At 50.5% G+C, this 17969-nt stretch overlaps 1 protein-coding gene across 1 annotated transcript in view; it reads right to left on the reverse strand.

Annotated features, from left to right (window-relative positions):
- The window catches only part of WWC2 (WW and C2 domain containing 2), a 130008-nt gene that overhangs the window by 54249 nt on the left and 57790 nt on the right, over positions 1-17969 (reverse strand). Inside the window, exon 2 of the mRNA XM_059685737.1 lies at positions 10615-10724. Coding sequence (XP_059541720.1) covers positions 10615-10724 — 110 coding nt within the window. The remainder of the gene's footprint in view (positions 1-10614; positions 10725-17969) is intronic.

Raw genomic sequence — 17969 nt, forward strand, 5'->3', positions numbered from 1 at the left:
ATGCGAACAAAGAAGAAAACCCTGGGGTCAGTCCGAGGCGAACACGGGAGGCACGGCTCTGGCTTCCACACCTCGGCGCTCTGGGATCACCCAGAGAGCGCTCAACCCCGGCCAGTGGGAGTGCCTGCGGGTGGAGCCCCGGCCATGGCGGTTCCCGAGCCCCTCAGAGATTCCGTGAGCAGCGAGGCTGGAGGCTGAGCGCCGTGCTCTGCCCAGCTGGCACACTGCTCCGCCAGGAACTCACTCCGACTTCCCCCCAAAACCTGCTGGCACTCTCCTCCCTGCCTCCCCCCGCCCCCCCCCCCAACCGCAGTCAGCTCTGGCCCATGCTTTCCTCCTGCACCCCCCGCCCCGCCCCCTCTGCGTCCTGACTCAGGTGCTTCCCCGCGTGGCCCCTTGTGGTGTGCATGCCCTTCTCCGGGAGCTGGAAGTTACATGACTTTTTTGGATGGCATTCTCTCTGTGTTGTCACTCTGTAAGTTAAATCCAGGTACAATCGGAACAGGCGGGTCGTATGGGCTGGCCACCCTATGACTATGAGAACCTGTTCTTGACAAATTAGGATGAAAAATCAAGTTCTCAGTTTGCTGGAGTGTCTCATGGTACACCCCGTCTCCAGCCTCAATACGCCCCAACTTGGAATTTCTGGTTGACCCCAAAGGTTGGAGTCAAAACCCAGAGACACGAGGTGATCTGCTGTGACCACATGGGTCGCTGGCTCTGGAAATGATGAACCTGGTGTCCAGGGATGAGGGAAAGCACTCAGGCAGTTCCGGCTGAGCAGCCTGGGTCCCCTTGGGGCCGGGACAGGCCAGGGGTGACTCTGGAAGTGGCCTGGGTCAGCCACACGACTGCAAGTGCTGCCTCAGCCCTGGGCCCTGCGTCACAGTCGCTGGCTAACCAAGGGTAGCTTTCTCTAAAGTGGCACGTGTTCTGAACACTCGTCTTCACAAATGTAAATGCTTCAGTCTGAAAAAGGAGAACATCTCATGCAGTTGTGGGGGAAATGGGCTAGAGTCCATGTCTAAAGAAGAGGCCGGAGGGACAGCCCCTCCAGCCAAGAATTAAGGGCTCCATCACTGCAGGGGTAGCCCAGCCACGTGGTGAAATGAGAACAGGCAGAGATCAGCCAATAAGGGCCCAAATGTCTCCCTTTTAACTATTCATTACAGTAAAAGGCTAAGATGCAAATCAACCAAATGGAGGAACCACCGGTTGCTATGACACGCACTGACTACTAGGGGGCAGACGCTGAATGCAGGAGCTGCCCCCTGGTGGTTAGTGCACTCCCACAGGGGAAGCGCCACTCAGCCAGAAGCCGGGCTCTGCAGTAGTGCTAAGGATGTCCGACTGACGGCTTAGGCCTAAGCCGTCAGTCAGACATCCCCTGAGGACTCTCGGACTGCGAGCGGGCACAGGCCAGGCTGAGGGACCACCTCTCCTGGGTGCATGAATTTTGTGCACCAGGCCTCTAGTTCATTATAACTCAGGTCTCTGGCTATCCAAACATGTACTATTTATAGTCCCTTTTTATAGTTATCTATATGAATGCAACCTGACTCAAACACAGAACTCACCCTCTAACAAATAGCTTTGTACCTGGTCCACAGTAATGGTCCCCTCCTGGTACCCATGCCCCTGCACGTGGGCTAGACATCCTGGCCTGTCAGAGACTAAGGGACGGAGCGCCACTGAGATGAGGCTCCACAGCCTGTGATGCCATCTCGCTCTCGCTCTCTCCCTGGCTCTTGGCTTTTTTGCTCCAATGGAACTGCCAGGTTCGGAGCCGTCCTGTGGAGAGGCCCACGTGGCAAGGAATGCGGGGCCACTGGCCCGCAGCCAGGAAGGAAGGGGGCCCTGCCACACGCGGGAGAGTGGGGAGCAGGCCCCCTGCGGCCGTGCCTGGGCCACCTCCTCGAGCCTCGCGTGCACGATGGAGCCAGAGGGTCCAGCCAGGTCCTGCTGGGATCCCTGACGCACAGCGGCCAGGAGATAATAAATGTATCTTCAGCCGCTAAGTTTTGGGGTAATTTGTTATTTTGAGATACAGAATAAATGAATGAGATAGAGAGACAGCAAACGGAAAGTGTACGTGAAAGCCCAGCCAGTGTGGCTCCGTGGTTGAACATCGACCTATGAACTAGGAGGTCACGGTTCGATTCCTGGTCAGGGCACATGCCCGGGTTGTGGGCTCGATCCCCAGTAGGGGGCGTGCAGGAGGCAGCCGATCAATGATTCTCTCTCATCACTGATGTTTTTCTCTCTCCTTCTCCCTTCCTCTCCGAAATCAATAAAAATATATTTTTTTAAAAAGGAAATGTACGTGGAAAACTTGAAATGTTTATGCTGTAGTAGTTATGCTAAGATTTGTACTCGCAGTTTCCTCTCAGAATCTTTATGGGCTTTATCTCCCCATTTCCCTACTTCCCGGGGAACTGGCATGCTTTCAGTAAGACACCTGCCAACAGCTGCCCGGCCACGCAACACTGGCATGTCGGTGACCGTGGTGCGATTATGACACCAACAACAGTCACGGTAGTAAACGGCAGCACTGGTTTTAAAAAGCAGCAGCAACCTCAGGGGACTGGCTTCAGCACCCGGCACGCAGGAGTCTGAGCAGCACAAACGCCGCCGACAGGAGAGCGCGCCCAGGGGCACCGGGAGGCTCCATATGGCTGAAGGCTCCAGCAGGAGAGCGCGCCCAGGGGCACCGGAGGCTCCATATGGCTGAAGGCTTGTCTCCGTCAGCGGCATTTGCCAAACAGATTTGTGAATATTTATTAAATGTCAATATTCAAGAACTCTATTATACAAGTGTGGTCTTTCTGTTGTTAGTAAGACCTGGTGGCCTTGGGAGCCCACTATAGTCTAATGCATTAAAATGTCCATTTGCCGCTGGATGAGAGGAGAACAGAGGACTTCCTGTGAACGCCAGGAACCTCGAGGAGTTCGCACCCACACAGACGTGACCCGTTGGAGCTGGAGCACCTCTGTGAGTTAGAGTTTACCATGGAGATGACGTTCGACTCCGCGGAAGAATATGATTTCCGTCTGCCGTGCCTGCTTCTGTCCCTTCCGCTGCGCTCAGGAAGAATGAATGAAACGAACAGGAGCAACTCTCCTGACCTTCCTTTTTGGACACTGTCTGCTGCGTTTGTTCACGATCCATTTCTACAATCGCTGACCACCCGCCCCATGCAGCAGGGGAGACAAGATGCCAGGCACACCCCTCCTTCCTAGAACTTACATGGAAGACACCGTGACGTGTGGATTTTAACACTAGAAAGACTGAAACTTAGTATATACCTATATTGCCCAAAAGCAGTCAAAATGACTGCATTGTGAAAGAATAATATCGGAGCACTCTTCACTTATGTTCCTTAGCTTTTCCAATAACTCACTTCTATTCGACATTTCTTTCATGAATTTAGGGCGCAAAAGAAATAAAATAAACAACTTATTAGAACAAGTATCACTGCATAAAGATTCGAATAACAAGTACTAGTTTAGCTTATTGAGCAACTGCAACTTATCAAGTATCGACAATTTATCATGTACTTGTATGTTATCATGTGACGGTAATCGAAAAAAAAATGAAAACTGTTATTTCAATACAGAGCCGAACTGGTCATATAAGAAATTTACTCAATTCAATAATAAGAGTCTAAAATTTCTCAAGCAGTCAAAATGACTGCTTTTGGGCAATATGGGTATAATATATATATATATATATATATATATATATATATATACCGGAAATGAAGGAGGGGGAGGTAACTACAATTATTAATAAACGCATTTATATGTTGTACAAAAAGTCACAAAATTCTAAGACATTGTGTCCTTATATACATAATTGTTTTTCTAATTGAAATTAAAAAGCAGTCAAAATGACTTCCTTGGGCAATCTAGTGTTAAAAACACGTAACCGTCTTATGAAGGAGGGAGTCAGGGGCCTCAGGAGGAGCCGGGTAAATGCCAGGGCAGCTCAGAGACCAGGGTTCCTGGACGGACAAGGGCCCCAGGCCCCGCCCTGCTTCTCTCTCCAGCCCCCTCCCCGCCCTCAGGCACCGACTTCCTTTCCTTCCTTGGCAGCCCTGCCTTCCGTGGCCTCCCCAGGCCTTTGCCTCCGCTGTGGTCTTCCTTCTTCCCGGAAGCTTTGGGTCCCCCATCCCCCGGTTCTGGGGCCTGCTTAGCGCATTCCGGGGCCCACGCCCCTCCCTAAGCAGCCAGCTGCCCCTGGGATGGCAGGAGCCTTTGTTCCACCTGCGATGGAGGTTCCCCTGTCCGCATTCCACTGCCCTTCCTCACTTCCCCTCCTCCAAGAGGGACCAGCCTGAGGCCCCTTAACTCCAGGTGAAGGGAGACCCCTGTGTGAGCTGCTGTGAGCCCCGGGAAGGCACCAGGCCAGGGCAGGGTCTCGGCGGGACTGCAGCAAGAGCGCCCCTAAACATGTGAGGTGCTGATAGGATGGATCGGATGGTTTTTTTTAATGGAAGATTGTACATTAAGTGAAAAAAGCGGTTTATAAAACCCTATGTATAATATAATCCCACTTGAGGTATATTTAGAACTGTGTGTGTGTCAACATGGAAAAGTCTAGAAGGATTCACACTAACAGGTTTAGGATACTGAGTTATCTCTAGGCTGTGTGAATATGGATAATATTTTACTTTCTGTTATTCACCTGCATTTTCTACTTTTCGCCTATGCACATCTATTCCTCTTATAATTTTTTTTTAAAAGGGAAAAGAATGAAAGGCACAAGGTAATGAGGGTGTGAATTAGGAAAATGGCAGCGGAAAGAAGCTGAAGGACCAAATCTGAGATTACATAATAGAGAAAAAATCATCAAGGATTGACAAGATGGTTCCACATTTTCCAAGTCAGTAACCGTGAGGACTGTGACATTTCAAACAAATGATACCATCAAAGGGAGAACTGAAGAACCCCAGTTTGTATCTGTTTGTTTTAAAGTTTTGACCACAATGTCTGCCAAGACACCAGGAGAATCAGAGCCAGAAATCCAGACGAGAAAGTCGGGAAAGTCGCGTGCGTAGTCAGGGCCGGGGAGCCCTGCTGGGGGTGGAGGGCAGCGGCGAGAGGGGGAGGGCACACCTACGGGGAGTGACGGACACAGGGACCCCAGAGGAGTCGGAGGCACTGAGGAGAGAAAGAACAGCGTGAAGTAGGAAGAGGGCAGGTTCCGGGCGAAGGCGTGGCTGCCTGTGTCACCTCCACACCCCGGCGGAAGGAACAGGGGCCACTGAGAAGAGTCCCCGACTCTGACAAGCCGTGAAATTTGTGGACGTTCACACAGGCGTGATGCCACTAACAACGGTTAGTCATCACCACCAGCTGTAAATTTCCTCTTTATAAAATACCTTAACAGGTTATCCTCCTAGGAAAACATAAAGGGTGAAATAAGACAGAGAGACAGACCCCGAGTGTATTTTCTTTCCTCCAGAGCAGGTGGGGAACCTTTTCCTCTGCCAAGGGCCACTTGGATATTTGTAACTTCATTCGCTTAGTATAAACGTACGCTGCTATGAAAAAAGCTCCTAGATTTGTGGAATTTCGAGTCCCGCCTGCGGTTGCCTTGGCAGGGCCAGACCAAACCATTTCGCGGGTCTCATACGTCCCCCACCCCTGGGCTAAGGGAAACAACTCCACAAAGAGTGTCATCTGTACTGGAGTTCATCATCTACATGGGAGGAGTTCATCACGCCTGGCCCTCCTGCTGCTTTGACACTGGTTGGGGGTAATGAGGAGGCACACACCACCCAAGCTCTCCCACTTGACAACACCCCAAAACCACAGACAAAGGACGGAAAACACTCAAAGCCAGGTTCTACAGAGTCATGATACGCCAGGGGCTTGAGGAGGGAACTCGGGGCTCACAGGACCGCATGGTGGGCGAATTATCCACATGGCGGCGGCTTATCCGCAGCCCTGGGAGGCAGTGAGGAGTGTGGCGGGCTGGGCCTCCGAGTGTGAGCCAGACACCAGGAAAGAGGCTGCGGGGGAGCAGCGAGGAGGGGGAGATGACTGAGAGGAGAGTTGAGGGAGTGTCTATGTTTGTTGCCCATTTTTAAGTTGGGTTGTCTTTTTAATGTTGATTTTCAGGAGTTAGTCATCCGTTCCTGATCTGGGTTCTTTGTCAGATATGTGTACTGTAAATATTCAACCAGGATATTGTATTCAGTAGTATATCCTTTAAAGCATGTCGCGTGAAGACTCCATTCACAAAATCAAACACATTTCATCGTGTGAAGTCTCTATTCACAAAATCAAACACACTGCATTTGCATGAAGCTCTAGGCCAGGTCAAACCAAGCTGTGATGACGGAATTAGAACACCTGGCCGCACTGGAGGGGGGTGGGCGATGGGAAGGGAGCAGGAAAGAACTTTCTGAGGTCGTGAGCACATTCAGTATGTTAACTGGAATGGCACTTGTCAAATTTCATTGAAAAACACACTTAAAATCTGTGCATTTTCTTATATGTAAATGGGACCTCAATTACTAAAGAAAAGACAAAAAATGAGGGTAGAACTCTGACCTTACCAAAAACTTATTTACTTCTGATTTTAGTAATAATATTAAAACCTTACAAACAGTATTTCATGATCACCTTCTGGTTAGTTAACCTCCCCCACCAATATCTATACCCACTCGACCTCCTCACCCACTCAAAAGCGAACTCCATCATAAAACACAGGCCTATTACACACACGATCACTGCCAAGGTCAAATCTTTTACTTACAGATATTTAATGGTGTTACATAGAAACAGTAGTAAACAGCCAAACGTTCTCCATTTCATTTTTTATTAAAATAAAGAGAAAATAATGCTGAAACTATACAATGTCAAGACACAACATATGTGTGGACAGCTGTTACGAGACGATAACACCGTGTGCTCCCTCACCGCTCCCGGGCTGTCTGTAAGATTAATGAGCGGATGGGGCAGGTCCTGTTAGTGGGAGGACGACTGCCTGGCGTCATCTGGGCCCGGGGCAGTGAGTCCCTTGGCCGCTGGGAGACCGTCGCTGCACTAAAGCAGCGTGGGGGACCTAGAAGCTGATATTCTGATCATTAAGGTTTTCAATACTCCGAATGGTGCTTCCTGAAGCACAAGTTATACTTGACATGCACTTTAGTGTCTTCAAAAACGAACAAGAGCCTTTTCATCCGTGAGTGAAACGATAAGCTTTCTCCCGCTAACATGCGAGAGGTTATCATTACACCAGGCCCACGGATAGAGAAAGATGCAGTCACTGGCCTCCAGACGCTCACAAAATTTAGTGCGAGAAACACACAAATAGGTCATTTAAACCAATATGAGGAGAGACTTTTAAAAATCCCTAAGGACCTGGTGCTACAGCACCTCAATGAGAAGCGGGTGGGGACCTGCGAGGTGGAGGGTTGGGTACTAGAGGGGCCGTGGGAAGCACCGGGCCTGGGCAGGCGGACCCCAGAGGGACGAGGCAGTTGGCCAAGAGGCAGGGCCCAGGGGCTGGGCAGACAGTGCTTGGGTCTAAAACCAACAAATGACAGGAAGGCCAAGGAGGCACAGAGCACAGCCGTGTGCCCTCTGTGCCAGGCAGGCGGGCGGGCAGGGCCGGGCGGGAGAGAGACATGCAGGCCTGAGGGGGGAGGACCGCACAGAGCCTTACAGAGGCATCAGATGCACCTGTCCTCTGGGCAAGACCTCAGAGACCAGCTCGTCAGCATCAGCCTCAGAAAGTACCGGAGGTCATCGCCCAAGGAGATGTGCAGGGCGCAAGCAGAGACTGCTCCAGAAGTCCCACCCCAGGCACAGGCGAGGAGGGACAGCCAGGTAGGTAAAATAATGCCAACACCGGCGCCATGAAATCCAAGCATAAAGAGCCAGAGTGCCGGGGACTGACAGATCCAGAAAGGCGAGACTACAGTGGGACCGGACCTTGTCGTCTGTGGGGTTCGGGGACCTTGGCAGGAGCAGTTTCTGTGAGTGGATGGTGGACGACAGACGCAGTGAAGTTCCCGCAGAAGGTGGCTTCCAGCAAGTTTCATGGCGAAGGGGAAAGAGAGGACCCCAGTGGGCAAGGCCTCTGGTTGAAGGTTGGTTGAGTGTGAGTGAGCAGGAGGCAGGGAGGGAGGGAGGGAGGGAGGGAGGGAGGGAGGGAGGGAGGAGGGGGGGGTTGTTTTATTTGTTTTGGTTTTATGTTGATAGTTTCCAGTGTTTAAATACTAAGACAAAAGAACCACTAGAAACAGGAATATAGAAATGGTGGAGAAAATGTCAAGACCGGGAAATAACTGGTAAGGATACCAAGGAGGAGAGGCGGCTGGGATATAAAGTTACTAAGAGGGCCCGGGGTGCGGGGGGAAGGACACCTCTTCTGCTGACACGGAGGAGAAAGCCCGGCGGGGGCTCAGAAAGCAGGCCTGTCTGCGGGTGGTGGAGGGAGAGGAGGGAATGAACTTTCGCATGTTGGAGCCACAGAGCTTATTTCTGTTGAACCAAGACGGGTAGGTTTGTTCCTGGCTTCCCAAACTATTTAAGGGGGAAAAAAAGCTAAATTTCTATAGACAGGAAATAAGTATAAAAGTGAGATTTAAATAGTTATACATTTCGGACATTCCATTGCCTTGTTGATTTGCAATGACATAAAAATGAATTATGATCATTTAAAATGAACTTAATTTTAGCAAAATTAGCTCCTTCCACCATAACATTGAAACATTTGGATGTCAATAATTAATAATCAATAACAAAGCATCATGAAAGGGTTATTACAAATACAAGAATAAAAGCTAACTTCAAAGCTCACAATTATGAATCCTCCATGGAACCTGCAGAAGCGTTTAGGGAGAGAGAACATCTCTGTAACGAAGTGACTTTTCTCCTGATCACACGGAAAGAGCGGAGGCAGAACGGACACGCGGCGCCTGTGTTTGTGTGAGCCCCCTGCATGGAGCTGTTCCCGCCAGGAGCACCGCGTTTCACGGGAAACCGACACGCCTCTCCCTGCGAGCCGGCCCTGCTGGCCCTGCTGGCCCTTCGCCCTGCTGGCCCAGCTCAGGGACCACAGTGCGGCCCGCGCCCCAGGGCAGGCGGACTCTCACCAGCCACGCTTCCCCAGTCACCTCCCCGGATGCCGGCTGGGGTGAGCGTCGTCTGACTATCTGACCTTGGTTGTCTCCCAGGGGAGCGCCTCCTTTCGGTGGGAACCGCTGGAGGGCGACCTTCGCCCCAACCCCCCTTTTACTGGAGCCTCGCGTGGGCTCACCGGGAGACCCGAAGCCTCGCCAACCCGCCGGCCGCACACCCAGGGCCTCCAGCCGAGAGTTCAGGCGCCCTGAGCGCTCCCATCGGTCGTCCTGGAGATGATGGTTTGCCCGGAGAATGAAAGGCCCCGAGGGAGTCAGGGCAAGGACAGTCCCACACACGGGTCTGGGCTGTGAACAGACTCCACCTACTAACAACCTCAGCTTCCGAAGAGGCCCCTGTGCACGTGGGCTTTCCGTGCTCCGAAGCTCGCACGTGTTTACACGGCGGCTGCAAGGCATCAGCATGAACGGGCATCGGCTAAAGCGATTCCCATGTGACGTCAGTCCTAACGGTACAACACGGAACTATACTGCATAGGATTTAACAGACCTAAGAGAATAAGGTAACAGCATATAAACTGATCCTGTATGTCTCAAAATCTATAAAAGTAAAATAATTATTCTTAAGTGAAACAAAATATGTATCAGTGAGTGTCATGTGCCACCATCTAAACAAAATTTTCAAGAGGTAAACAGCTCACTATAAATATAAACACACACACACAAAAGTAAGCATATAAAACCCTTCAAGCACGTGTTTAAAAGCGGCCATGGCCGCGCAAGTCCTCTGCCCAGCCTGGCCGTGCCAGGGGTGAGACAGCCATAAAAGCTCTTAAAGTGAGAGGTGCTCCCCCCACCCCACCCCCCCACGACCACAAAGAACACAGGAAGCAGAGGCAAGACGAGGGCAGGGCTCCCCACAGCCTCAGCTGGGCTTCCCGGCTGGTCATGGGGCTCAGGCCTCCCTCGAGCCCACCTTCATACACAGACACTCACACCCCACACACACACCCCTCATACACACTCACACACCCCTCATACACACACACACAATACTCACACCCTCACATCCACAGATACGGTCTCGCACACACACCCCTCACACACATACACACACACACCCCCTCACACACATACATACTCACACACACACAGAGCTGCGCCATTAGACCGCACTGTGCCAGCACCGCCTGGGGCCAAGGCGAGGACCAGAGGAGGAGCCCAGCCCGAAGGGGCGGTGGTCATGACAAGAGGCCGCCAGCCCTGCACTGAGGAAAACTCACTCCCTGCTGGGCGGGCAGACAGACGACACCTTTCTCTCTCTGCCCCCATAACCCCACCTCTACACACATGCCCCAAACTCCAAATTGGACGTCCCGTTGACTATCAGTCATGAGAGAGCGGGGGCCGACATAAAGAACCACTCTGTGAACGGTCGCCTCTTTTGCGTGGCTCCGGATTGGGGGGGGGGGAGCACTTTCCCATACGGCCGCTTCTCCCGCCAAGGAACACTTACTGTTGATGTGGTCGATGTAGTAGACACCAATCTGGGGGTCAAACCCGGCTTCCCAGCCCCACGGCAGCTCATCCCCAACACAGTCAGCAAACGACAAGGGCTTCGTCAACCTGCAAGAAACCAGGGCAATGCACAGTGACTTTTCCCATCCAACTGCACGTCCAAATCCAGCCCCAGCCCCACGCCTGTCCACGCTGCATCTCCTCTCAGTTCTGCTGTTTCCAGAGTTTGCACCACTTTAGGTTCGAAATCCTAAAGAAAAAAAACAGGAGAACATCCAAAAAAGTAGCAATAAGTCGTCACACCCTTTGGAAAGTTCACAGCTCAACACCGGGAGATACCTGTACACAAGGCTACACCAGGAGCACTCCCGCTGGAGCCGGGGCGGGGCCGCTCTCTCCTGCTCACAGTTCAGCAGCCATCCATCCCATCCCCTCCCAAAGAGAAATCCGCCCAATTGGAAGTCATCCTGCCAGCACCTCTCCGAGACGCCTGCCTGCCACACCGACCTCAGGCTTGGATGCTCTTAGCTAAGTTATGGTACTGAACACTCGATGGTGAGGTCCACTAGGAGTTCATGAGAGGAGACACAAATACCTTATTTTTTGTAAGTATCTTGTATGTAACAGTCATTGAACAAAAAAGTTTCTTTAATATTTTTTATTAATTTCAGAGACACACAAAGTATTTACACATCAATGTGGTCTCCCCCTTTGAAACTGCCTATATCTTCTCTTTAAGCTGGGAAACCAGTGGGAAACCAGTTTCCCAAGCAGAGGACGGGTTTCAGACTCAACTGTGGCTGGTTTCCCCTCTCCCTTCGTCTGGCTTCCGAGGCTCCCCTGGGCCTTGGAGCAGCTCACAGCACAGACCAGTGACGTCCCGTTGTGGAGTGACCAGCGGCAGCGGACACAGCTTCTAACGTCACGTGCTGGCACCCAGCCCGGCTCCCACCTGCGAAATCACCTGGGACCCTCTAACCCAGTGATGGCGAACCTTCTGAGCTCGGCGTGTCCGCATTTTGAAAAACCCCAACTTAACTCTGGTGCCATGTCACATATAGACATTTTTTGATCTTTGCAACCATAGTAAAACAAAGACTTATATTTTTGATATTTATTTTATATATTGAAATGCCATTTAACAAAGAAAAATCAACCAAAAAAAATGAGTTCGCGTGTCACCTCTGACACGCGTGCCATAGGTTCGCCATCACTGCTCTAATCCACGCAAGTGAGTACCAACTCTCTCGTGGTCCAACTGAAACACGCGTCACTTGCAGAATCACATCACGCATCAGAATAGCAAACCGCGCCATTTCCCTCAGGATGCTGGGAGGACAGCGGAACGAGGGCACCCTTCCTCCCGGCCCGCCCACAGCAGCCCTCCTCCCAGGACCCACGCCCCACGCATGGAAGGAAGACAGCGTCTCTCCTCTCGGGCTTCCCTTTGCATGAAGTCCGCGCTGAAGACGGCTCCAGAGCCTTGACCTTCAAAGCCAGTGCAGCCACTGACTCGCCAGTGAGACCCCTCCCTGACTCCTCTCTGGACCTCAGCTTCCTTCTGCAGGTGGGGCGCACACGGCCCTGCCCCCACACTTTACCTGCCTCCAGGGTGAATGGGAGGAGAGGAGGGGATTGCTCTAGGACAGTGATGGCGAACCTATGACACGCGAACTCATTTTTTTGGTTGATTTTTCTTTGTTAAATGACATTTCAATATATAAAATAAATACCAAAAATATAAGTCTTTGTTTTACTATGGTTGCAAAGATCAAAAAATGTCTATATGTGACACGGCACCAGAGTTAAGTTAGGGTTTTTCAAAATGCTGACACGCCGAGCTCAAAAGGTTCGCCATCGCTGCCCTAGGACATGGTAATGGCCAATAAATGGTGATTCATACAAGCAGGATAAGTGAACTGTCTCCTGTATGCTCCAGAGGAACCATTCGGTCTGTCCTCGCCGCCGGCAGCATCGGCACCTGGGGGCTGGTTGGAAATCACCTTCCTGGACCTGCAGGCGGCCCTCAGAACCAGAACCCCCGGGGCCAGCAGTGCGTGTTGTCTGGCCCTCCGGGTAAGGCTGGGGGGTTGGAACCACTGGCGCAGAAGCGAAGAGCTTGAAGTTTGGACCGGAGACCTGGGTGGAGTCTTGTTTTGCCACTTACTTGCTGCACGGCCGAGGGCAGGTTTGTAACCTTAGAAGCCCCTGTTTCCCAATCTATTTCCTAAAAGGGTGGTGGTGGTGAAGTTTAAATGAGAACTGAACAGAAGAGTGCCTGACAAGTGGTAAGCTTCGATATGTATTGGGCGAGTCAAATGAACCTCAGACACGGTAAGCAACCTGCCCAAATAAGGCCATCTGCCATATTTACTTTCTAAACCTGGAGTCAATCTGAACTCAATCTGAGTTGAAAAAACAACTGCGTTCTTAGAACTGTGCTCAAATTCCATGTTATATAAACTGCCCGGGAAAATTGAGTTTTCTCTTGACAAAGGAATTGGATACTACCGCCAGGCATCCCCACGCCATAGGCAGCGGCCTGGCTCCCTGTCTACAAGACTGGTCTCTGGCCACCTCGATAAAGCTGGTCAGGTAACCCCCAGCCGGGGGACCCCGCATGGCATTCTGTCTGAGGACTCCCGTTCCCCGGCTCCTTCAGCAATGCGGTCTGAGAGGTGCGTGTATCCTAAAAAAAGAACAAACAGGAAACCACGGAAACGGTACGTTTAAATGACAAGAGTCCAGCCTGGCGCCAAATGCCGCAGAGGCCTGGATGTGACAGGAGCATAATCAACCGCCGGCATCAGAAGTCACCAACGCCCCGGACACCTGCTCAATTACAAGTCACGGGAACATGATTCTACCTGGAAAGAACCCAGTTTTTCCATCGACTGCTCAGCAGTAATAAGCAGTTTATTACCTGTCCCTGCTCTAAGGCTGGAATTACATCTCCAGGGTACGCGTCACTGTGAACTCGGTTAAAAACTCAGACGCTTCCATGCCTGCAAAGTTTCACGGGAAACTTGTTTTGCAGTGTCACTTCCAACAGAAAAGCAACACTTTATTCTCTGCATCTGGATAAACACGTATCTTTTCTCCACACTCTCTCATTCAGTAAACCCGTTGAATAAAAACTGATTCATTTCAAAATTGCAGGGTTTAATTCTTATCCACATGACAAGGTATAAACAGAGTAACGTTCTCAGGTAGCAAACAGAATTCAGCACCGGGTTCTGCTGCGATCCTGCTAAAAGGGACATATTCCTACCACAGACTAAGAAGAAACACAAAACAAAAAGAAACAACGGACGTATTCCAAAATGAAAAATATGAATCACAACACATACAGCAAACAGAGCGAGCAGGAATGTCCATGAGCCTCTAAGCGTCTTCCTCTTGTTTTGGGCAGAGTCCCTGACGTGCTCACCCTCCCTTTGATGTGGAGGGAGAAAGCACGGACGGAGTTGGTCTGCATTGTTTCCCACAACATCCTGCAAAGAGCCTAAAGTTAACAAGAGCCTTTCTGCAGAATTCCAGAGATGACGGTTTGCTTAGAAACGTCCTCTTGCGCCCCTTGACTTGTGCAAAGAAAACGGTAAATGGCTGCAGCTCTTTGCCGAAGTTTACGTATAAAATCTGAACTGCGCATTTCCCTCCTTCGGGCACGGTCTCGTTCTTTCACACAATCTGTCACTGCGTGTTCCTGTCACGTCACGGATACCTGTGCTACGACACGTACACCTGTGCTCTTCACGATTTCGTGACGGTGAACACCACGTGTGGGCGGGCACAAGTCCCGAAAAACCGAGTGTGCCCTAACTGCACTACGTGGAAAAGCACGTAACAGCGAGAAGCCACTTTCCGGTTAATAAAACTCTTGCCACGCTTCAACCCTCCTCGGCAGGGTCCAAGGCGCACGTGAGCGGTCTGATCGGCTACGTTTCCTTGGCAGCCTCTCCCGGCCCTTGTTCAGCCCATCAGCTGGAGGACTGTCACCTGTCTGATGACACAGAATCGCCCTCGGGAACTCCACGACGGAAGGACGGGGTTTGCCATTTGAATCTTAAAGGGAGGGGGAAACACTGGAAAGATTTCCCCTCCCAATAATGATGCTGATTAGCTCCTCAAAACGACTTCTGTCTGTGTTTCTGTGACTGTTCCAGCAGAGAAACCAGCAGCACAAAGGAACAAAACGCTGGCCTGCCCAGGCTCATGTCCTCAGGTTTAGTTTGTCATCCGTGTTGGCCCTAGGCCCGCCCCCTACAGCCTCACCACTGGTGCAGAGAGAACTCCATGAACCCCGCTTCCTCCCGAGGGGCTCTCAGATCCTGGAGCGCGATGACCTTGGTTCCCAGCTCGCACTCCTGGAACCCTAATGCCCGTCCCGCTCTGTCTCCCACATCCTTCCCCCCAAAGCCTGCAGCCTCCTGCCCTTCACCCCATCCCTCTCTCCGCTCTGCAACTCCCCTCCATCCCCGGTACCAAGTATTCATCTGCTCTCACAGCTCCTTCTCTCTCCTCCCACCGGTCTGCCCACTCCTTCCTCAGGTCTTCTGGCTCCTCTTCTGACATGCATTCCCCACCGTTCACTCCTTCCAACCTGCACCCTTTAACCGGGAGGCTTCAGGAGGCCCCACCCAAATCGCCCTAATGCCGGCCGGCCGAGTCCTATGATTACTCGGGAATACACTTCTGAGAGGTGGTATTTGTGGGCGATTCCCCTCTGTCAGAGCACCTCGCTTATGCTGTTGCTATGGGGATACATATATTACTTTGCAAAAATGTCAATACTTATAATATTTTATGTAAAAAAGTCGATTTTTATATAATTATACTAATAATATGAAGCATTTCCTGAGTGTTTGCCATGTACCGCAGAGCTTCAATACATATGAGTGTGTGAGTTCAATCCTCATAAAACTCTGCAGAGCAGACAGAATTATTATCGCTGATGGAATGGCCTGTGCAGGAGACAAAGCTTCCTGGGAATCACATAAACACGTGATGATGCAGCACGTGCCTCGCACTCGTGAGCACCCGTGGTTTCCACCAAGGTCACGACGCAGTCTGTGGCCACCACTGCTATCAATGCCGGGCCTGACTACTGACACCCACTTCGATTTGACTGCCACCCACTTCTGGAAGAAGCGTCAAGAAAGGGGTCCCTTCAGTAGGTTCTGGAGGGAGCAGCGGGGAGGGGCCTGGCCTTGAAGATGACGCTGGCTGTCCCTAGAGCCGTGATGGCGAACCAATGACACACGCAGAGGTGACACGCGAACTCATTTTTTTGGTTGATTTTTCTTTGTTAAGTGGCATTTAAATATATAAAATAAATATCAAAAATATAAGTCTTCGTTTTACTATGGTTGCAAATATCAAAAAATGTCTATATGTGACACGGCACCAGAGTTAAGTTAGGGTTTTTCAAAATGCTGACACGCCGAGCTCAAAAGATTCGCCATCACTGGCCTTGAGCCTGGTCTCCAGCAACGAAGGCTGCGTGCTGGCTGCACAGGCTCCACCTCTACACCCCCCAGCGGGGGCGCTGAGGAGTATTACTTCCCATCACAGGTAACAGGAAAAGTACCGATCAAGGACACGCAACTCTTCCATTCTTTAGAGACTTAGCCAAAGATCAAACGTAGCTTTTAAAAAATATTTCTCTTTTAAGTCCAGTGAAACCTCATTCCTCAAAGGCTGTTCAAGAAGCGACCTGTTTGAAAACTGAATCATTTTTCCCATTAGAAATAATGTGAATTGAATTATCTGCTCCAGACCCCGAAGTGATTCCATGTTTCAACCTTCCTTATATGCAGTGCACGTCTAATGTACTGTTTAATTTATAACTAAACACGTCTTTTATTAAATGTACAGAACCACCCATGACTAGCCTTACAGGAACGTTCACCTATCACTGCCTGGGAAATACTCTCACTGGCTAGCCGCTTTCCCTTTATCCAATCAGCAACAGGTTTTCTACCCATTCAAGTGCCCGTGGTTGCGTGTTGTGAGCACTTCCACATGCGTAGCAACATTAGCACTCTCGGTGGCCTCTTGACGTTTTAAAAACTGTGCTAAGCCTCCATTTCGCCGGAACAAAAGCATTCTCTCCTTCATTTGTTGCCTTGGAGACGCTTTTTGTCATGCTGAGGTACCTTTTAAAATGTATTTTAAAAAAGACAAGAAACAGAAAGTAACAAGCGTGGATGCGGATGGGGAACATGGGAACCCTGTACATTGCTGGTGTGGACGGAAAAGGCGCAGTGTCTGCAGAAGACAGTACGGCAGTGCCTCCAAAAGCTAAACGCAGCACTGCTATCTGACCCCGCAGTTCCACTCCTGGGTACAGACCTAAAGGACCTGCGACAGGTACCCACACAACTGCATGTACACACACGTTCATGGCAGCGGTGGTCACAGTAGCCAAAAGGTAGAAACCACTCGAATTTTTGTCATTGGATAAGTGGGTACACAAAGTGTGGTGCATGCATGCAGTGGGGTACTATTCCCTGCTATAATGTGGGTGCACCCCAAAACATGCTCAGTGAAAGCAGCAGACACGAGGGTCCCATATAGACTGAAGTATGACTGCACATACGTGGAACAGCCAGGACAGATGGACCCATGAGGACAGAAGTATGTCCGTGGCTGCCAGGGGCAAAGGGGCAAATGAAGAGAAAGGACTCTGGGCGTCTGGAGTGAGGGAAACGCGTTGAACTAGGGCGACGGCGCTGGTGGTCGCACAACACTGAATATACTGTGTCATTTTAAATTAATTTGTTATGTGAATCTCACCTCAATAACCTGTTGTTTTCACCTTCATTGTTGAGAGTATTACAGATGCCCCTCTTTTTCCCCCACTGCCCCCCTCCACCCAGTTCCCGCCCCGCCCCAGGCTTTCGCCACCCTATTTTCTGTGTCCATAGGTAGTGCATATATGTATGTAAGATCTCTGAATAAACTGCTTTTTAATAGTAATAAGTTCGAACAATGCTAAGACTCCAAGTGAATAAAATATTTCCACAAGAGGAAGCAAGATAATAAAAACATGGGAAAGTGTTCAACTTCACTAGAATAAAACAAAACGCCAAATGAAACAATAATCAGGCTTAATTGTAAGCTTACGCGACTATCAAGTTTTGTTTTGTCTCAGTCGTAATGAAACTTAGTTCTGGTGAGGATGTGAGTAATCAGACACTCATTCTTGCTGGTGATTCAGTAACTTGATACAATCTTTTTAAGAAACAATTTGGCAGTATTAAAAGCCATTCACTTGTTGATTACGCGTAACCTAGGAATGCTGTTCTCACACTGTGCTCCCGCATCCTGTCCCACCTGGCACCCTCAGGA

Source organism: Myotis daubentonii, chromosome 2, assembly GCF_963259705.1.
Source record: "Myotis daubentonii chromosome 2, mMyoDau2.1, whole genome shotgun sequence".
Taxonomy (NCBI): Eukaryota; Metazoa; Chordata; class Mammalia; order Chiroptera; family Vespertilionidae; genus Myotis; species Myotis daubentonii.